Here is a 22,875-nt window from a genome sequence, read left to right as displayed (position 1 = left end):
AAGTGACATTTTGCAATCCAGAAGTCAATGTAATTATGAATGAAATGAAATGAACAATCTGCTTCCCCAGGAAACTGTGCAGTGTGCTTTTGTAACCTGGTTTCCTCTGTGCCTGCCAGCCTTCCCTCTCCCTGTGCCCTCACTGACTGCTGGTAGCGTTCTGCCAGTATCTTCCAGGAAGGGCTTTTGGTTCCATGCTTTTGACTAAGGGCTCCAGGCAGGTACTTCTGTACCCATATAGGTTCCTCTGAATCTTGCGATTCATTTTTCTTCTTTTGGGAATCACCAGCAAAGCTACACCAAGTGTCCAGTACTTCCAAATTATCTTAAGTAAAGAATATTTTGGTCTATAAGTACCTACTACATGGGGAACAGAAATTTGATAACAGGGATTTTCAATCTAGCAGAAAAAGATATAACAAGATCTAATGGCTGGAAGTTGAAACTAGACAAATTCAGACTAGAAATAAGGCACATATTCTAACAATGAAGGTAATTAACCATTGGAGCTACTTACCAAGGGTTGTGGTGGATTCTCCATCATTGGGAGACTGGAAATGTATTAAACTTCATTTTCTCATATCAAAAGGTTTATGTGAATACACAAATATGTACCAATGTGTTTTCTTGTGTCTTTCCAAAACAATGGTTTCTTTTGTGCTGTGCTAAACACACAGCTCTCTTTGAAGTAGGCTTAGGAGCATTTTAATGGCTGACCCCAGAAAATATCAGAGTTCCAAGTGGAAATGACAGATCTTCAGATCAGTTCTTTATACTGAAATCTATTTTTGTAAACCAATGAATCACATTTGTTACCATCTAGCTACATCAAATACATTCCAAAAATAGGTACAATTTATACCAGGCAATCCTATTTTAGATTGTCACTGTTATGTATAGAGATTCATATCTCAGCTCAGCAGAGAAAAAACAAACAAAAATTAGAACTTAAAAGCTAATAACCAGGCCACATTTTCAAATGAAGGTGCCTAAATTTAGGCATCTAAATCTATATTTGGCCCCCTTACGTAAGTGTCTTGATTTCACTGAAATCAATGGAGTAGTGAGTGCTCAGCACCTCTGAAAATGAAGCCAGTTATTTAGGTATCAAAATATGGACCTACTGTAAAATTTTCCAAAGTGTATAAATCCCATTTTCAAAAGTGACTTAGGCACTTTGAAGACCAAGTCCCGTTAACTTTTAATACAAGCCTTAGACCTTGTTTACTCACAGTTTTTGCACTGCTTTAACTATGTCACTTTAGAAACCAAAATATTTTTGGACACATTTATGTTGATGTGAAGGTGCTTATATTACCAGAGCTTACTCGGGGTGGGGGTGGGGGGGGGAAGGGAACAAACATTATGTAGACTGGCCAAAGTCATTTTTGAAAATGGGTCTTAGGCTATTTAGTAACTTAGTTCCTTTTGAAAAATGTTACCTCTGGGTAACTAATTTTAATAATCCAAGTTTGAGAATTCTTAGATTTTAATTTTTATTAAATTATTTCCTCCATCCTTCCCCTGGCTCTTTTCTGAGCAGCTGCACCATCTGACTACATGAGCTGGGAGCGGATTGGTTCAATTCATATCAAATAATTGTTACATGAACAAGAAGCTGTGTACGCCAATGCTCTATAGTTAGAGGGAGGCAAGCTGTTCCATTCTGCTTTCTCCAATCTCTACAAAGTGAGATTTCATTGGAGGTTGTCTCACCATTCCATCAGTTTCCTTTGCTTCCATTTTTCCTAGGGGAAAAGTTATTAACGCAGAAGCTTTAGTTATACTATCATGACAGAGTTAGAGTAATAAGTGAGCATCACACTGACCAGAAAAAGTGATCACATTGAAAAGAATTTCATTTGTTTTAGAAGGAAGTGTATTGTTTTCTTTGCTCTTTAGTTTTGTTCTGAAAATGTGTGAACTATAAAATTTTAATATGCAGCTGCAGAACTAGAATTCACATACAAAGACACTTACACTTACGTTAAGGTCTGGCTGGCTTACACCTACAAGGGAGATGTATCATAGGTTGAAATGCCATTCCTAACTTACACCCTTGTGCCTAACATTATGCACCCCACATGGCCCTGATTTTTCTCTCAAGATCCATGTGTGGAGGAGGATCTTCCAGCAGGCAGAGCTATCCCTGCTTATGATGAAATTGGGGTTATAAATTTCTGTAGCACAGCTCCCCAATCTTCAGATCTCACAGACAACTTTTCATAAGTTTGAGGATTTGCAAAGCGGGAGGGGGCAGGCCAATGATGGGAATGGAGGAGGAGGAGAGAGAGAGAGAGAGTTTGTGTGTGAGAGAGAGAGATTGAGAAACAGATTAACTAGGTGCATCATCCTTCAAACAGCCTCATAAGGAATATTCATGCTGGGATGTGGGTAAGGTTCAATAAGAGCCTATGTAAAGGCTTTGGGAATCTCAAGGGACCCATAGTGGGTGGCTGAAGCTTCTGCTTAATCTATTTGAGGGCAAAACTTGCCCTTTGATGGAATGATCTGTCCTTTGCCACCCCCTCCTCTATTAATCCCCACTTCCACAAGTTTTTCTTGTCGGCAGGGTGCGGGGGATCTGACCTATATGGTATGTAAGAGCGCAGTTCTCAGTAACCTGGTAGAAGGCCATATTCTCTGTACTACCTCAGCATAACTGAAGTAGGGAAGGATGGTGATTCAGCCTCTCTTCTGAATTTCCTGGCTTTAGTGAGATTAGACATTTTGCATTTCCTTCCTCCTTCTTCTCGGTTAACTACATGGGCTTTTTCTGGTTTCAGCTGGAGTAGGACAAACCATTATTCCAGGATGTGCACTACTCCTTTTGCTGAGTGTAATGCCTATTAAAGAGGTCAGATGGGACACTTGGGGAATAAAGCGCTTTGTTTATCCTAGGAAAGTTGTAGCATGGGCAGTGTCTGTATAAATTTCTCCAGTTTACCAAACCAGTGTGTATTAATTCTGAACTGGAGGGAGAGCAACTGAGGATTAGCAGGTAGGGCAGGCTGTCTTCTGTCCTCTTCTCTTTTTGGGGGGTGGTATTTTCTGTGATATAGACTCTTATCCTCTGAGAACTGGTCTGAGACACCAATATGTTTCACAAAGGCTACTCCAATGACCTTCAGTTCCTATCTACTGAACTGGATTTGGAGAAAGTTGAACCTACAAATGGTGCTTATAGAGATAGAGATAAAATATTATAGGCCAGAACTTCAGATGGTGCAAGTTGGTGTAACTCTATTGACATTTACACAGATTTATACCGCCTGAGGATCTGAGACATACGGGTGTATCCATATCTATCCAGCTACCTTGTTTTCCAAGCTAATGGTTCTTGGTCCTGGGGTGATAGGACCACATTTGCAAAGTGGGCTTCTGTATTTGGTTCTGGAGCACAGTTCTAATTCTTATTATTGACATGGGTCAGTTACATTTTACACACACAAAGTATGCATTGTATGATCTACAGAGGTAGTTAACTGCTATGTAGTCAGATCTATTAGCATACTCTTATTAAATTACCATGGAATCCTGCAATTATACAATAGCCATGTAACTATAATTCTCCCTTGTTTAAAGTTCTTACTAAATGTTAAAGCTACTCAATAAAGTTAATACCAATGTATGAATTACAATTAAATGAATGACAACAAAATATGAAGGAGATGGCAGACATAGATCAAGCTTGTATCATTCACAAAGTAGCCTCAAATAAATATAGAATGCAAAGAGAATCATAAGACAACTTGGGAGTGGATGTAGGAACAGTGACAGTGAACAAAGGATATTTGGGAGGGCCCCTAAAACATAACTGGTTCATATAAAATTAAAAGGAGGAGGGAGAGAATCTTCAGTCTGTTACCAGGGCTGGATTTACATCTTATGCACCCTTAGGCACAGCATCTTCAGTGCCCCTCCTTTCTACAACTGACCTTTGTGTTTCACACCGTTTTAGAGAGGTCAGGCGCCCCTAGAATGCTGACGCCCCTAGGCATGTCCCTACTATGCCTAATTGGAAATCCAGCCCAGGCTGTTCCCAGCATCCTGCAACGGGGGAAGTAGAGCCTAGTTGCTGTGCTGGGATCTATAGGCACTGAGCTTGGTTCCATTGAAATCAACAGTAACACTTTCACTGACCTCAGCGGAAGCAGTGCCAGGGCCGGCTCCAGGCACCAGCCCACCAAGCTTGTGCTTGGGGCAGCACCTGGAGGGGGGCGGCGCAGCGCTCCGGCTGCGGCTGCCAGGGACAGCGGAGCCCCGGCCGGGCTTGCCACCCTCCCCCCGGCGCTCCAGCCGGTCAGAGAGAGCGGTCCGCGGCCGGGCTCGGCGCCCTCCCCTGCTGCGCTGGAGGGGCGGGGGCACGCGGCAGGAGGCTTTTTTGCCTTGGTCGGCAAAAAAGCCAGAGCCGGCCCTGGCAGTGCAGTACCCACCTGTGAACATTTTTTTCAATGGATTATTTCTAAATAATAGGGGTAGGTGGAAAGGTGGGTGGGGTGTTTAGACTTTGTCTTTTTTTCCTTCAGTTGTTTTACTTTCCAATTCAGACTAGCCATAAAAATAGATTTATTGTAACAGAATATTCTATAAATGCAGCATGACAAAAAAAAATCACAAACTACTCTGTGAGATGAAGAAAAATATTTTCTTCTTCAACTATTATCTTCAGACCCTCGCAGATCTGTTGTTATGAACTTATTGGCAGCCACCGAAACCAAATTAAATGACACTGTAGTTCGTCCATTATTACTGTTGAGCCACTTTCCAAGCTAGCTGCCACCTGGCAACAGTTGTGTTGCTGTCAACTTTTAGCCAGTCTTTTTAAGACTTACTTGGAGAAGTTCAAAGTGATCAATATTAAAAGGACATTTCTTTTTAATGACTTTTTACATGTTGGTGACTGAAACCTTCCTGAACTGTTGCTGAAAAAAGTGAGCTATCCACTTGAATCCTGTTCACCAGCAGCAACCTCTAAGTGCTGTAATACATCCTCTACTTTGTACATGCTGAACTGCCCTACATGCAATATACCTAGCACTTTGGAAGCTGCAACCTCATACCTAGGATTAATAATTAACCTGGGCTACTTAAGGGCAATACTACCTGGCTCCATGAAATATTTATTTGCTCCTTATGTTGGTAATTAGATTAAGACGTTTTTTCTCAACCAAAAAAGCTCTCACAGTTAGCTAAAGGGGTACACTTTGGCCTATCTTGTGCTATAGATAATTTACCTATAACACGATACCAGTGATTACAAAGCTCACTTTCATCTTTCAGTGTTGTTTTTGACACATCCTCATATTTGTGAGGTTGTATCACCTTGCATATAGTGTGAGATATTTTTGAAGATGCTTCTCAAGAATGTGCAGATGAGATTTTAATAAACTATTGTAATGATAGGACTGTTCTTCCTCTGGTTCTCACTTTTCTTAGCACAAAGTGCAGAGGTGTGTTATGATTCTCCAGGGATGTACAAATAAAGTTCTTATTCTCAAAGCTGAGAACTGAGGTAAAGAGCATTTCAACTGAGAATTGAGGTAAAGAGCATTGCTTAGGAAACAATAATGTGAATAATATACAAACATGTAGAGGACAGGGAAATACATTTATTAGCTGTGTACTCACCTGATAGTTGCATGTTGATTTAGATAATGGCACAGAGAGTACACTTATAAAGTTTGCGGATGATACCAAGCTGGGAGGGGTTGCAAGTGCTTTGGAGGATATGATTAAAATTCAAAATGGTCTGAAGTAAATAGGATGAAACTCAATAAGAACAAATGCAAAGTACTCCATTTACGAAGGAACACTCAGTTGCACACACACAAAATGGGAAATGACTGCCTAGGAAGGAGTATTGTGGGAAGGGATCTGGGGGTCATAGCAGATCACAAGCTAAAAGCAAGTCAACAGTGTAACACTTTTACACACACACACACACACACACACACACACAGCAAACATCATTCTGGGATGTATTAGCAGGAGTGTTGTAAGAAGACACAAGAAGTAATTTTTGCTTTCTACTCCACGCTTATTAGGCCTCAACTGGAGTATTATGTCCAGTTCTGGGCGCCACATTTCAGGAAAGATGTGGACAAATTGGAGAAAGTCCCGAGAAGAGCAACAAAAATGATTAAAGGTGTAGACAACATGACCTATGAGGGAAGATTGAAAAAATTGGGTTTGTTTAGTCTGGAAAAGAGAAGACAAAAATTGTTATCATGTCCCCTCTCAAAGTATATAAAAGGTTGTCATAAGGAGGAGGGAGAAGAATTGTTCTTCTTAACCTCTGAGAATAGGTCAATAAGCAATGGGCTTAAACTGCAGCAAGGGAGGTTTAGGTTGGACATCAGGCAAAACTTCCTAACTGTCAAGGTAGTTAATCACTGGAATAAACTGCCTATGGAGGTTGTGGAATCTCCATCATTGGAGATTTTTAAGAGCAGGTTAGACCAGTGCTTCTCAAAGCTGGTCCGCTGCTTGTTCAGGGAAAGCCCTTGTGGTCCGGGCCGGTTTGTTTACCTGCCGCGTCTGCAGGTTCGGCTGATCGCGGCTCCCACTGGCTGCGGTTCGCCGCTCCAGGCCAATGGGGCTGCGGGAAGGGCGGCCAGCACATCCTTCAGCCCACGCCGCTTCCCGCAGCCCCCATTGGCCTGGAGCGGTGAACCATGGCCAATGGGAGCCGCGATCGGCCGAACTTGCAGACGCAGCAGGTAAACAAACCGGCCTGGACTGCTGGGAGCTTTCCCTGAACAGACGGCGGCCCGACTTTGAGAAGCACTGGGTTAGACAAACACCTGTCAGGAATGGTCTAGATAATACTTAGTCTGGCCATGAGTGCAGGAGAATGGACTAGATGACCTCTCGAAGTCCCTTCCAGTCCTATGATTCTATATTTAGAGCCAGCCAGGACACAGGAAGTTTAGGAGGGAGTGGGGAAATTTCCTTAGTTTCTGACCTACAAATCACCGAGGGCCTGACTTTGATCTCACAGCAAGTAAATAAGAAGTAACTCATTTTAATTCAAGGGTGTTAATCCCAGTAAAAATCCATTGAGTCTCTCTGCTGGAGGAGGGATGAGCAGGAGCAAGGAAAAAAGCACTTTGCAGTAGCTGTTTGATAGCTGCAGCATCACATGGGGCTTATGCTTTCCTTATTAGTTTCCTTGAATGCAACTGCACACATATTCTCTGCCTCATCACCCACAGGCCCTCTTTCAAGCTCTGCTCTACCACTAGATGTGCTTGTCATATCTTTTGTTAAATACTGCAGTGGGAATTTTTCATGGAATTAAATTGTTATTGAGACTTGCACTCAACTACCAATTAAATAGGGACTTGAAATTAGTCATGCAAGTATTCCTATTCCTGGATGCAGCTGGGCTGCTGCAGAGCACAAAATGGCTTGACTATAGGTTTTCATGTGGCAGGGTCCCCCCCATGAGCACGTTATTCACTGGGTCTTCCTAAAGCTGTAATGAGTGTACAAAAAAGCTTGTTAAAAGTCAGCTACAACCAAACCTGTACTGCCCACTCAAGGAGAAAGCACATATGTAGAACATCCAGTGTAATTTTGACACATAAAGTGCTTTCATTCTGACAAAAGATGCCGAGTAGTGGCAAGCTTCTTCCATCTACCCAATAATACCATGGGGTAGTATTTCCTTTCATTTGCTGTGGAATGTGTGAGAGGCTTTTGAGTGGTTCTTTAACAGGAATGGTGAGTGCTATCAGTACTGTGTTCAAGTGCCTCATACTGTGCAAAGGTACTTAAATTACGACAGGCAGATAGTTCAGTATTAAATATACAGTTGAGCCCTGTTAAAGTGAAGGGTCCCTTTCTATTTAAAACATAACATCTGCATAAGTGGATAGTAACTAGACTAGATGGTTAATTTGGCCCAATGTGATTAGTAAAGTTAAAGCTCTTAAAAAATATAGACAGATTAAATACTGTCATGCAGATAAGGGATTTTTGTAACATACACGAAGAACCACCAGGGACCTAGCCAAACACCTGCAAAGATATGGAGAGGAAGAAAAGCCTAACAGTCAATAAGAATGGGGGGAGGGGAACAAATGAAAGAGGGAGGGGAAGGGGAACTTCACTGAGGGAAGTCATGGGAAAATACAGCAGTAGTCCAGGAAACCTGGATCACTACATCCAAAGGGCAAGAATTCAGTTTGCACTAGAAATCTGCAACCAGCTTGCAGATAGAAACAGAAAACCCATCCTTGCCAGAGAATTCAGAACCCAGAGAGGAATAAAAAACTATATTCTAATGCAGAGGAAAACACCTAAAAGCCATTTGATGTGACATTCATTGCATTGCAAACAATCATGCCTAGTTTGAATCCTTGGATTTAATTGAGGGGTTGAATTCATGATCTAAAAGACATGTTTTTATAAACTTTGCCTGTGGAAAATAATTTCTTTGTTTTGGCTTAGCCAAACTCATGATCATATAATAAACAGAAAAGAGAAGTTTCTGGAGAATTTCTGTGCCCAGCTATGGATGTATGATGTGTATACTAGGGAGGAAATTTTTTCACGTTAGTGACGTTGTGTCAGGCTTTTGTTTGAATATTATCCTTCTGACTTTCTAATCTCCTCATTTCACTTTGAGAAGTGTATTTTTTAATTTTGAAGACTGGAACAGTAAAATAAAGTGGATGAACAGCTGAAAGCATAGATTTTAGCCATGCCACTGCATGTTGTGATTTCTTCAGCCCTTTCACAATCTAGGCCCTGTACTTGGACGTAAAGTCTCCACAACTAGTGCCACAGTAAATGGTGTTGATTAACTAGGTGACACTCTTCCTTCTGATTTGAACAAATGGTATTAGAAGGATCAGAGCTACTTCTGAAACTGCAGTCATTAAATTCCCACAATATTTTTCATAAGAATAAGAGAGATTAGCTTTGATTCACATGGAAATTCTGAGCTGGTTATTAGTATTCTTCTTACATAAGCATCACCTGCAGTTTTTGTCATGTTTTGGCATGTTGTCATGTTTTTGTTTGCTTGGGTGGATATAAGCTGTGGGCAACAGATCTATGCATAAGAAATAATTCCAGTGAGAGGGACTCAGGCAATTAATCTGTTTGCACAGCTTCCAGAAAAGAACTTCACCACAACTAATAGCTAGCATTTCTCCAACTACCCACCAGTCTCCGAATGCCTATACAGGCAATTAATCAAAATGTGTAAGGTGCTTTGTATTAGTGCCATCTGGTGACTACCACCAATATAATGGTTTTGATACCACTGTGCAAACATTGGATTTCAAGAAGTCTTGTTTCTTTTATATAGTACTTTAGACATGGTCATTCAGCAGTTAAAGTAGCCACCTCTCCTCAATAAAAGTACATTGACTGGTGTCTTAAAGTTTGTCCTCACAAAGGAGAATAAAAAGGGGGTGGAGAAGACTCTAGTAAGTGCCTGGTCACATCTGATCATCATTTAAAAGTGCTGATGTTACACAAAATCTTAAAAACATTTTAAAGGAACTTTCACTCTTTTTTTTCCTTTCACCCTTATGTCCGATGTGTCTCACTAGGGAATACTTTAATAATGTTGTCAATCAAAACTCTAATCTTCTGGAGCCAATTGAAGCCACAGTTATGAGAAAATGATTCATAGATTGTACAATGGACAAGACATATGTGGAGGCACTGAGAGGAGTGAAAATATATGTAGCCTAGAAGAGAGCAGACACAAGGGAACCATGATTACAGTCTATAAATATCACCAAAGTAACAATTAAAATGAAGAAGAATAATTCATGTAGTTCCAGTGGATGAATGGATTAGGACCAATGGCTTGAACAAAAGGAAATAATTCTTAAGAGGAAGTACTACTGGGGAATAGGCTAGATTACAAAACAAGACATCATGACTTCAGGTATTCACAGAACAGGCTAGATAACATTAGCAGGAATTAAGTAGAGATCACTTCTGGAAAATGCAGATGGCTCAGACAAAATGACAAGTTGTTTTCTTCTGGTTGCACTAACTATGCTAAAATTTCTGGGAAATATAAACTATAAGAGCGTCACTAAGAGAACAGGGATATATGAACATCCAACGTGGAGTAATTGGACATGTTTTTCAAGCCTGAAGTGGCAGGAATTCCAGTTTTACCATATCATCACATGCATGTCTTTTTGTTCTTATTTCTCAGGGAAGCCCAGCTTTTTGTAGAAAAATTTGAAGGTGCACTTGGAAAAGGAAAAGGGAAAAAGTTTTATGCATACAAAGTGATGATGACAAAGGTAAGGATTTTATTTAATCAATTTCATACAATGCAAAGCAATACAGTGTTGTAGATTATCATTCACCACATCCTCATAAATACCATCCCATTCTTCACATGCATTTTTAACCCTCTTTGCCTCAAATTATCCCAAAGCAGAGGTCATTAACCAAACCCATACCTACTGATTGGGCTCTATCTTCAAGAGCCTTCCAATCTGTTCCACCAAGAGTTCCATCCTCTGGGGATTTAAATTGGGTTTGGGGTTAGGCCCAGAATAAAGAAAGCCAATGAAGATCATGCTCCTTGAGAAGATTCAGAATGTTTCAGTCTCCTCATTGTAGCAGAAAAACTCATGGCATATGGCAAACATGCATTTTACATATTAGATTGGAATGGTTCCTTTCTCCCTTATATAGTGCTTGGACAGATTGTCCCTTTGCCTCAGAGCTGAGAGAATACTGCAAAAAATCTCTGCAAATATTTATTCAAATTTTAAAACAAGTTTTGCTTCAATCATGTTCAGTACTAATTTGGCTTCATTTTTTATAGACATTTGTGGAATCACATTTTACTAGCATTAATGTTCAACAAATTTTCAACTTTCACATTCTGAAATATGCCTGGAAAGCCTGATTATATTTTTCCTCCCTTGGTATCCTGCTAATGAGATACATTGATTTATCTCATTAGACTGACCTCACACTTGTTAAAGCACCCCCATCCTTTCATGTATTTATACCTGCTCCTGTATTTTTCACTCCATGCATCTGATGAAGTGGGTTCTAGCCCACGAAAGCTTATGCCCAAATAAATTTGTTAGTCTCTAAGGTGCCACAAGGACTCCTCGTTGTTTTTGCTGATTATAATAGTTGCTCTTATCCAATTGAGGGACAGAGACACCACCACCATTTAGACTAACCACAACTAAGCAATATAGTTCGAATTTCAGATTTGGAATAAAATACGTTAAATGATCAGAAACAGTTCTCAAGTCAAATAATACTCAAGAAAAAAAATCACGATCTGTTCAGACATTCCACAAACAGAAAAAAAAAAAGGCAAAATACAGAAAATTAAGTATTTGATACAAATTCACTCAGTTCTATGCTGGATCTCAGAGTCATGAGTGAGAATGTATATGAGAACACTGAGAATCCGGCCTCTTTTTCTTTGTGATCCTTTACAGAAATGGATGAAATTTCAACGAGATTTTGAGAATTTTAAAACAGCCTGCATACCATGGGAAATGAAAATCAAAGAGATTGAAAGTAAGTAGTTGTGGAAAACAATCAAATTAGCACTTAGCAGCAGGTGTACTCCCAGAAGCCCCCCTGATTCCAAGAATATTCTTACTGCTTTTAAAAATAGCTTTCCAGATGTTTTATTCCTCAAAAGAGAAGATGGACCCGCCTTCTTAATTATCAGTGAACCCAAAATGATCTCTTCATCATTATTCTAGAGCACTGGCACCCCTCCTAGCTGTCACGGCAGAGGACACAGCCACATTCTGAACAAGAGATTATGTTTCATGAAACAATCTTCACAGTCAAAGCTTGTCTACACAAACATGTAGCTTGCAGCAAGCTGGAGCGTGAATCTATCTCGCACTAGCCTGCCCCAGACTAACATCCACATGGACCCTGCTGATGTGTATTAACAGTTTGTTAACATGCTTTGATCTCATCCTCTTTGAAATGGGACAAAGAAGCACACCGAGCAAGCCAAAAGGCAATGTATTGATTGGGCCTGAAGACTAAATACTCCTCTGACCCTTAAAAAAGGTCTCTGTGATCAGGGATAAGGCCCTTTGGTATGTTTGTTCCACCTGTTGTGTGGGGAAAAAAATTAGACTTCTGTGTTTATGGCTCTCAATCTGGCATTTTTTAGTATCACTAAATTAACACAACTTGTTCCCTCAAGAACATCAATTGATCTAAACTGCTGTGCTGATGTATGTGGAAACAGATTATTTTTCAGATAGCCTATACCCAAACTATGACTTCCATCATTTTGACTGCATAGCACTTCCTTTATTTTCAAGGACAACTCCAGGGTACCATAAACAGTATTATCACCACTACATCTAATTGCAGAGATCATACATAAAATTGTCACGTTGATGATTTGGTAGTGCAGAATCAGATAGAGAATTCAAATCCCACTTGAAAGAACTGGAAAATAGAAGGTTTCCAATTTGTTGAGAAATTCTTTCAATATAGTAAGAGAAAGAGCTGCTTATCTAACCAAGAGAATCATAGAATCATAGGCCTGGAAGGACCTTCTAGTCTAGTCCCCTGCACTCAAGTAAGGTTGACAACTTTCTACTTACACAAAACCAAACATTCTTGTACCACCCCCTGCCCCTTCTCTGAGGCCCTGCCCCCACTCACTCCATCTCCCCCTCCCTCTGTCGCTCTCTCTCCCCACCCTCATTCACTCACTTATTTTGACCAGGCTGGCTCAGAGGGCTGGGGTACAGGAGGGGGTGAGGACACTGGCTGGGGGTGCGGGCTCCGGGGTGGGGCCAGAAATGAGAAGTTCAGAGTGCAGGAGGGGACTCCAGGCTGAGGCAGTGGGTTGGGATGTGGGAGGAGGTGAGGGCTCCGGCTGGAGGTGCGGGCTCTGGGGTTGGGCCAGGGATGAGGAGTTTGGGGTTCAGGAGGGGGTTCCGGGCTGGGGGATGGAGCTGAGGGGTTCAGAATATGGGAGGGGGCTCCTGGCTGAGGCAGGGGATTGGGTGTGAGAGGAGGTACGGGCTCTGGGGTGCAGGTTCTGGGATGGGGCCAGAAATGAGGAGTTCAGGGTATGGGAGAGGGCTCTGGACTGGGGCTGAGGGGTTTGGAGTGTGGGAGGGATCTGGGATGGGGCAGAGGGTTGGGGTGTGTGTGTAAGGGCTCTGGCTGAGTGTGCAGACTCTGGGGTGGGGCTGGGGATGAGGGGTTTGGAGGGTGGCGGGGGGGGATCAGGGCAGGGGCAGGGGGTTGGGGCCTAGGAGGGGGTCAGGGGTGCAGGCTCTGGGCGGCGCTTACATGAAGCAGCTCCTGGAAGCAGTGGCATGTCCCCCCTCCTGCTCCTTCACGGAGGCGCAGCCAGGCTGCTCTGCACACTCTGCGCAATGCCCCATCCACAGGTGCCACCCCCGCAGCTCTCATTGGCTGTGCTTCCCGGCTAATGGGAGCTGCGGAGGCGGTGCTTGGGGCAGGGGCAGCATGTGGAGCCCCCTGGCTGCCAGTACATGTAGGAGCCGGAGGCAGGACATGCCAGCTGCTTCCCGGAAGCCAGCATGTATGGAGGCTAGCAGGGAGCTTGCCAGCCCCACTGCGCAGTGCCGCCAACCGGACAGTCAACGGCCCAGTCAGTGGTGCTGACTAGAACCGCCAGGATCCCTTTTCGATTGGGTGTTCCGGTCAAAAACTGGACACCTGGTCACCCCACAATCAAGGCAGGACTAAGTATTATTTAGACCATCCCTGACAGGTGTTTGTCTAACCTGCTCTTAACAATCTCCCATGATGGAGACTCCACAACTTCCCTAGGCAATTTATTCCAGTGCTTAACCAATCTGACAGTTAGGAAGTTTTTCCTGATGTCCAACCTAAACTGTCCTTGCTGCAATTTAAGTCCATTGTTTCTTATCCAATCCTCAGAGGTTAACGAGAACAATTTTCTCTGTCCTCCTTGTGACAATTTATGTACTTGAAAACTGTTATGTTCCCCTCTCAGTCTTCTCTTCTCCAGCCTAAACATTACCAACTGGTAATGTTTTCTAGACATTTAATACTTTTTGTTGCTCTTCTCTGGACTTTCTCCAATTTGTCCATATCTTTTCTGAAATGTGGCACCCAGAACTGGACACAATACTCCAGGTGAGGCCCAATCAGTATGGAGTAGAGTGGAAGAATTACTTCTTGTGTCTTGCTTACTATACTCCTGCTAATACATCCCAGAATGATGTTTGTCTTTTTTCTTGGTAAAAGTGTTAGACTGTTGACTCGTATTTAGCTTAGGAAGGAACAATCAGTTGCACACAAGTGGAGTACTTTGCATTTATCCTTATTTATCCTTATTTTAATCCTATCCTGCAAAGCATTTGCAACCCCTCCCAGCTTGGTATCATCCTCAAACTTTATAAGTGTTCTCTCTATGTCATTATCTAAATCATTGATGAAAATATTGAACAGAATCGAACACAAAACTGATCCCTGTGGGACCGCACTTACAGCTTGACTGTGAACCACTGATAACTACTCTCTGGAATGGTTTTCCAACCAGTTATGCACCCACCTGATATAAGCTCCATCTAGGTTGTATTTCACTAGTTTGCTTATGAGAAGGTCATGCGAGACAGTATCAAAAGCCTTACTAAAGTCAAGATATACCTTCTTCCCCTACCCACAAAGCTTGTTTACCCTGTCAAGGAAAGCTATTAGGTTGGTTTGACATGATTTGTTCTTGACAAATCCATGCTGACTGTTACTTATCACCTTATTATCTCCTAGGTGTTTGCCAGTTAATTGCTTGATTATTTACTCCATTATCTTTCCTGGTACAGAAGTTAAGCTGACTGGTCTGTCTTCTCCAGGTTGTCCTTATTCCCCTTTTTATTGATTGGCACTGTATTTGCCCTTTTCCAGTCCTCTGGAATCTCACCCATCTTCCATGACTTTTCAAAGATAATACTAAAATTATTTTACAGTTTTATTTGGACTTTAGTTTTACATCAACTGTGAAATGTCCATTACTTTCAAATAGGAGTTGCATTTTTATTCATTGTGACCTATTCCGGGCATGGGGTTCTTTCTGGGAACTATGTGCTGGGTCACTAGCCCCATTCACTAAATAGAGATTCTGAAACACAGTCAGGTACAACTAAAATACTTTAAAAAAATCATTGTAAAATGTCTACATTGTATACAGTCTTCTTTTGTGAAAATTTATTTAGCTTGATAAGGCATTAATAGCTATTCATCAGAAATATCCTTTAAAGGCTTAGTTACCTTACAGATAATAATGCCCAATATAGATGCCACTGATAAGTTTAAACCTTTTTCATTACCCAGTATTGAAATTAATTCTGGAAAAGTGCTCTTGGGATACAGCTTATAGGCTGGCTTTGTTGTTTACCTATAATATGCTATTTAAGTGTTCTCAAATCACAAAATAAAGACGAAAAAGAGAATATGATCATGAATATCACTGTGCATATATAAAAGTGCAAAGTACTTGTGATGAGAGTTGGGGCAAAATTTGAGAACGGTCTCATCATAAAGTAAGCTTTATATTTCATAGGGAGAAAGGCCTTCCAGTAATGAGCTAAGTTACCAACAAATCCCCTCTGAAGCAAACTTGGCTTAACATCACAAGGTCTTGAGTGGGAGCCTAGCCACTGATCAGCCCTAATTATAGTGCAAGATAGCTTTACTGAAGGTAGCTTTGGAGCATGCAATAGACAGTGTCAAGGTGGCCATGACCAGGAAAATGGTCAACTGTGAGTTTTAGCTGATTTGTACTTTGTGTTGCAAAGCAATCCTAGACAAGGCGGCACTAGGCCAAAAAGAAAGGGTAATTCACCACATAATAACTTGAAACACACGGCGTCATGATCAGCAGAGAACAAAGCAGGCTATGCAATCACTGGGATTTAATTTAGCACGCAGAAGAAGCTGTTGAATAAATGTAGTTAAATCAAATTGAGCAGCAGGAGACAGGTGGTTCTTTTGGTAGGCTAGTAACAGAATAGAATTCATTCTGAGAACCCATGTGAGTGATCCTTCAGTTATAGTTGGTAAATAAATGGGCCTGGACTGAGTTGTTTTGCCATTAAAACCCACAGCTGTTTCAAGTTACATTAGTAGGACAAGTATGTAAAAATAGACCAGGATAATTAACTGATACTGTGTCTATGTACAGTTTTTTTCTCTCCTGTAATGAAATAAGCTCCTTTTTCTTTTCCTTAGCTTAAAGATGGCTGGACACACAGAATATCACAGTATAAATGTTACCTTTATAATGACCCTCAATAAAGAGGATTGTGAACTTTATCTTTGTAAAAAAAAAAATCAAGTTTGGACAGAGACCAAAAAGAAAACTATTTTGCAACATTCACTATATTGCAAATTAATGTGTTTTTATTGTACGTCTAAATTTTAAACCTAGAAAATCAGCAAAGCAAACCATATAATGCAGTGATGAAATGACTGAATCAAAACTTGCTGTCCCCCATCTAGCACAGCTCAGGGGACGGGTGGACATGAAGTTACTTTTAAGACACCTTTATGCCCGTCTACCCATCCTGGGGCCACTGGGAGCTTGTCCAGTCCCAATGTGCATTTAGGTCCATTGCAACATCTGGGAATCAGATGATGTGCAACTTGAAGTCCTTTATATCGGCCAGGAATCAACCACACCTAGTGGCTCTTAGCGCTGATTCTCTTTTCTGCAGCTATGCATAGGGTGACCAGATGTCCTGATTTTATGGGGACAGTCCCGATATTTGGGGCTTTGGCTTTTATAGATGCCTATTACCCCCGACCCCATCCTGATTTTTCACACTTGCTCTTGTCATCCTAGCAATGCACCGGTGTGCTGGAGTATAGGACAGGATGGCATAGGAGCTGAGGATTCTCCTATATTGAGCGGGACCACTTAAGGTAGCTTTCTGGCTGTTTTGTGGCACAAAAGGTCAAGATCAGGTCAGAGGCAAAACCTGTCCCTTTGTCTTGTTACAATTTTCTACTTAAATGGAGCGACTAGTGGAAGTGTATGGGAAACTAATATTAGAAGGTATAAAGGCTTTCTCTCATAGGAGCTGAAAAGTTCAATGTGCTGGACAAGCAGTGCCAATTGGAAATACTAACGTAAAAGCTCAAAAAGTCTACATAAACAGGACTAGGTATTTCAGTTCTTCTGCAACAAGGGCCTGGGATGATTCTCCCCTCCCTAATTCAGTCCCAGCTAGTGACAGCTTTAATGAATAACTACAGGTCAATAAATGTTAGAATTAACTGGGGTACAAGGCTAATCTTAACTGATATAGCACCAAGAGGGCCATTATCAGAGAAAATAGTAACAAAACAGTTCATGAAATCATCAGGCACAATAAATGCTCACATGTTCCAAACCAACAGGAGCCATTTTAGCAGTAAATAAAAAGGTCATATGACCAAGGTTTTGGGTTATAGCAGCTACACCTCCAGAGCCATGTAGGGATAAAAAAATCTTCATTTAATCATAAAGCGTTTGATTCTTGATTTCAGTGGAAGGTTTCTTCACATAAGTATTGCAGAATCAGGACCTAAACAGCTATTATTTTATTATTATTAATATAGTAGTAGTACCTAGAGACCTCAACCGAAATCAAGGCCCAGTTGTGCTAGGCATGGTCCAAACACAGAGAGAGACAATTCTTGCCCCAAAATGCTTACAGTCAAAATGGACAAGGCAGACAAAGGGTGGGAGGGGAAAGAGAGGCAAAAGAAATGAACTGACTTGCTCAAAGTCACACAGCTGGTCAGTGGCAGAACTGAACAGCTCATAGCTCTCAATTAAATACTCTGTCCCCCTGATCAAGCAACCTCCCCTCTTCTTTCCTACCTAAATCTTTCCCATTTCTTTCACACAGTATATACTTGTTTCCTTAAACCTGAATCTTAAACCATCCCTTGTTGTCATTGCTAAAACTTTTATATTGGTGATGCATAGACTAATGAGCCTGTTGTGAAGAATCTTTTGTATTGAGTAACTGTATACTCCTGGTTCTCAAGGTATTCTGCATCTGGTGTTGTGACAGACACCAGCCTGTTAGCGATTTAGTATAAAAATACCACTGTATTCTATACAATAACAGCAATCGTAGTGTCACCATTGCAAATTCTAGTGTTTTGGACCACTGCTGTAGAATAGTGTGCGTGTATTTTTTTAAATTCCGGAAGCTGTCTTTCCAGCAACACTTTGCTTTCTCCCTGGCTAGTAGGCCAGAAACAAAGCACATGTAAAAAGGCACTAGAAGCTCTAGAGACCAGGATTTAAAAGGTATTTTGCTGATTTCAAGTGGAGTTAGGTGCCTCATCTGTTTAGTCACTTTTGAAAATCCCACTAAGCACCTTTCTGCATCCTTAGGCAACCAAATACCTTTGAACATCTGGCCCTAGGAGATCATCCTGAAGTTCTATTCCATTGTGTTGGTATCATGTTATTTATATTCCTTCAATATAAATGTATAATCTTTGGTAAATGATTTAAAAAACAGAAGCCAAGAAAACCATTTCAAGGAAGTGAATGCTAGTTTGCAATCTTGAAAAATTACTAAAATGATAAAATTATAGGTATTAATATAGAATAAAGAAAAATCTGATTTTTTTGTATTTTAAGCACTCATGAAAATGTTCAAGTAATCTTGTCTCAAAGTAAGAAGACAAGAATATCGACTGATCTGTCTTTTTGTCACTGCAAATGTTTTCATAGGTCATTTTGGCTCTTCAGTAGCTTCTTATTTCATATTCTTGCGCTGGATGTATGGAATAAATATGATTCTCTTCGGATTGACATTTGGCCTTGTAATGGTGCCTGAGGTGAGAATGCATGATTTGGGATTTTTTTAAATTGCATTTCTTATTTCTATAGGGGAATAAAATGTCACTGAGAAATGTTGCTTAAAATTTTTACCTTTGTTACTAGAACACTTAGGGCAAGATCCCTACCAATGCTCCAGCTCCTTTAAGCCATGAAAAGGGACAGCAGTGTAAAACAGATCTAAATGCCCTGGTTCTGCCCAGGGAAGCATTCCTGGCACAGGCATTGCAGAAGACAACTATAAGGCTGCCTCCCAAGAACTTAACACCCCCTGGCATGGGGGAGGGCATGCCAGAGCGGGGCTGAGCGTGAGACAAGTGTGGGAGGCAGGGCTGCATCCTGCAGTGCTGGGGATATTCCAGGAAGTGCTGTGACTCTTAGGGCAGTCCATGAAGTCTGTCTAAATTACATCGGGGCATCCCCACTCTATACCTGGAGCAGCCCAGGACTGGCAGTGGAGGGGAGTGGGGAGCACAAGGTGGTTTAAAACTACCTTAGCCCCCATCTCCTGGACTGTGAGTTCTGTGCTGCACCTCTAATAGTATGTCTGTACTTTGAGCTGGAGCTATTATTTCCTGCTTGAGGAGATATACCCCATGGCAGCTGTGATCAAGAGCTAAATATAAGGTGTAGCCACAGCAGCACAAAGGGCAGGCACAGCTAGCCACCCCACATATGTACCTAGCATGTTGAATGGGATTGTACTCAGGGCAGCTAGCCTCTCCCTCTGCTCACACTGCCATGGCAAGACTCCATTTTTAGAGTGCTAGCTTGCTTAGACCTAGCCTGGGGTACATGTCTCCTCAAGTGGAAATTATACCTCCAGCTCGAAGTATAGACATATCCTTAGACATGCAGCACAGAATCTCATCCATAAGGTGGAATTCAACTCAAATTGAAATTATCCCATGCAAAGGATGAGTATAAGACTTGAACAGGGCTCAAAATAGGACTTAAATGGAATTTAAGTGGTACATAGGTCTTGGGCCGGCCCCTAAATTTCTGCCATAGAAAATATCCTCTTGATTACACTTACTTACAGTGTGTACATGTAAGTGAGTGCAGCAGATAACCTCAAGCCCACAAGATTTATTTAGGATATGACATTTTCCAAAAACTTTCTAATGGATGGGCCAAATTCTGCTTTCATTAGAGTAGAGTAATTGAAGCCAATTGAGTTACTTTGGATTTATACCACCTTAAGAGCCTGGTTCTGCTCCCATTGAAGTCAAGAGAAAAACTTCCATTGACTGCAGTGGAACAATATCAGGACTCAAGTGAGACTAGAATCTAGCCTAGTACTTTCAATGGTTTTGCAAACATCTCACCAGAGGCTCAGATACTTTCAGAATCCTGGTTGTCATCATCTGAAAACTATATGCATGTAATGACCCGATATATTTTCTATTAAAAAAAGCAACAAAATCAATAGCACAAGAAAAATTAATTTGCATCACTGAAAGAACTCACTGATCTGATGAATATTTTTAACCTTTTGTTGCTGCTGAATATAAAAGATACAGCTTAACATTCCACTGATTTTTAGTAGACTATCATTTAATAAAAAATTGGAATGGAATATACTTCAGCAATAGCGTCAATCACGAATAAAAGGTATGAAGGCAAAAGATTTGGAGAGGTGGATTGCTCTCAGTAGGGAATGAAGGAGAACACAAAGCAAAATCTCAAGTGCAGTTGTTCGCATCTGCATTTTATATTTTTAGTTGTTAGTGTTGTGTTTTGAGCTGTAATCTACATTCATCATATTTTGGCTACAGGTGTTGATGGGGAAACCATATGGCACGTTACCTAGAAAAACTGTCCCGAGAGCTGAAGAAAGAACTGCTATGAATTTTGCAACTTTGTGGGACTTTAGTGTAAGTGTGCATTATTGCAATACTGCATATTATCATGACTCTTTGGGCTCTAAAAGGCTTTGATTTCAGTGCTCAGTGAAGAACTGCTTCACTGTTCAATTTCAGTAGTTTAATATGAAATATGTCAGGAGATCATTCAAATGGATAGAAAGCAATTCAAATCCCCTTTTCATTAATTCTGAGTATAGATGTTGTCTTGATCTAAAAACAGAACATATGAAAATTCCATGTCCATTACTGTGTCTTTGGGAATAAAAAAGGAGAGGAATTTGGGAATAAGAGTCTAGACTGATTTAGTCTCTGGTGTAATTCCATTTGCTTCAGTAGAGTTGGACTATGGATGAATTTGACCCTCTGGGATTATATGCATTTAGACTTCAAATTGGTGGTGCTGTATAAGTTCCATGTAAGAGAAAACCTCGTACTTTAGGCCTTTTTTTAAAGATAGACTAGAAGCAAAATTCTGGTTTTTAAATTTGCAAATATTTTAGCTGTAGTGGGATGGATGGCTGAATCCCTTATTGTTTCTTTGAAGCTCATCATATCCTTAAGAGATGAACCTCCTTAACTGAAAGTCTGAAGGTAAACTTCTAAATACCGTACAATACTTTTATTTATTGAAACAATATTTTCACCACTTTTCACACAGGGCATGTCTCCATAGTGTGAAAAGCAACAGAGGATCCTGTGGCACCTTTGAGACTAACATATTAGTGCCATAGTGTGATTACTTTTGTAAACATGAAATAAATTTAAGATGACTGTATTGAGGATAAATTCCATATTACAATGAGTCCAGACAACGGTACCTTGGTTGTAAGGCAATGAAAGTCTCTGCGTTGTCTTTCAGGCAGCTGCAGAGGTCATTGTAAAGGATTTTGCACAAACAAAAAAGGTGAAATCATCCAGTTATAGGGAACAGCATTCAGATAAGGGTGACTTTGCCTGAAGCTTCTGTACAATCTCCCTTCTACATTTAGGACTCAATCCTTCAAATCTTTATGAACATGCTTAACTTTAAGCACTTGTTATGGATTTCAGCAAAGGTAGGTATATGTGGGAGGTGAAACTGGGAGTCTGTTTCTTTGAACAATTTACAGCCAGACATTCTCTTCATACTCATAAGCACTAGGAGAAGTGTTAAAAATAACTCAAAGGATGAAGGAGTTAAAGTCTCCTTGGTTCGGACTGCTGATGCCAGGAAGGGTGATGAGGGCTGTGGACAGTGTTCCATTGCTCACCCTAGGGAGTTCTGCCAGCTGGGGGCAGAGGTAAATTCTGGAGTATCCTAGGAGCCCTGCAGACAGAGGCTGTGGTAGGGGTTCACTGAATTAGCTCAGCCTTTGGCCATTCCTCCCATCAACATTGTCCACTTTCAAGGATGTGCTGGCTGCCTAGAGAGGGCCCCAGGCTTGTGCCACTTCAACCCCAGGTGGATTTTTTTATTAGGGGCCTTAACTCTGGCACAGTGCCTGGAACAGTGGTGGGCAACCTGCGGCCTGCCGGCTGCATGCAGCCCATAAGGGTAATCAGATTGCGGGCAGCGAGACATTTTGCTGACGTTGACCGTCCACAGGCACGGCCCCCCCTACTGCTCCCAATGGCCGCAGTTCACCATTCCTGGCCAATGGGAGCTGTGGGGGGCCGTGCCTGCGGATGGTCAATGTCAGCAAAATGTCTTGCGGCCTGCAATCAGATTACTCTGATGGGATGCACCACTGGCCTGGAATGAACTCTGGCCCATTCGTTTATTTCTTTGGACAGTTTCAGCAGGGTAGCAAGTTTTTAAACTCTCAGACAGAATACCAGACTGGATACATTGATCTGTATGCTGACTTCCTGACTTTTAATGCAGTACTTCCAGGCTGACTCACTGAAACCCAGTGAATTTTTAAAATTTTAGTTTAATAAAGTGTTCAAAGTAACACATTACCTCTCTCCACATTGCCTGATGTAAAGTGGTAACTGGCCAGATGAGCTGATTTCCTTTAGCAACAAAGTGATGGCCCCTCTTTAGATGCATGAAAGGAGGTCAATGTACTTTTTTGGGTGAGCTCCTGGTCCATTACAAGGAGCAACTCAATAACATTCTGCAATCACTGATGTATGTCAGTAATTAACAGAGTTGAACTCCGTTGTATTTAGATGATCAGGAGCTAC

The 22,875-nt window shown here is 41.3% G+C and overlaps 1 protein-coding gene across 1 annotated transcript in view; it reads left to right on the top strand.

The window, feature by feature from the left end:
• Positions 1–22,875, top strand: part of TMC1 (transmembrane channel like 1) — a 78,781-nt gene that overhangs the window by 24,231 nt on the left and 31,675 nt on the right. The window contains exons 5-8 of the mRNA XM_054032225.1: positions 10,193–10,283; positions 11,454–11,535; positions 18,731–18,837; positions 20,617–20,715. Coding sequence (XP_053888200.1) covers positions 10,193–10,283; positions 11,454–11,535; positions 18,731–18,837; positions 20,617–20,715 — 379 coding nt within the window. The remainder of the gene's footprint in view (positions 1–10,192; positions 10,284–11,453; positions 11,536–18,730; positions 18,838–20,616; positions 20,716–22,875) is intronic.

Source organism: Malaclemys terrapin, chromosome 6 (genome assembly GCF_027887155.1).
Source record: "Malaclemys terrapin pileata isolate rMalTer1 chromosome 6, rMalTer1.hap1, whole genome shotgun sequence".
Lineage (NCBI taxonomy): Eukaryota > Metazoa > Chordata > Testudines > Emydidae > Malaclemys > Malaclemys terrapin.
This window is presented reverse-complemented; position numbering and strand designations above follow the sequence as displayed.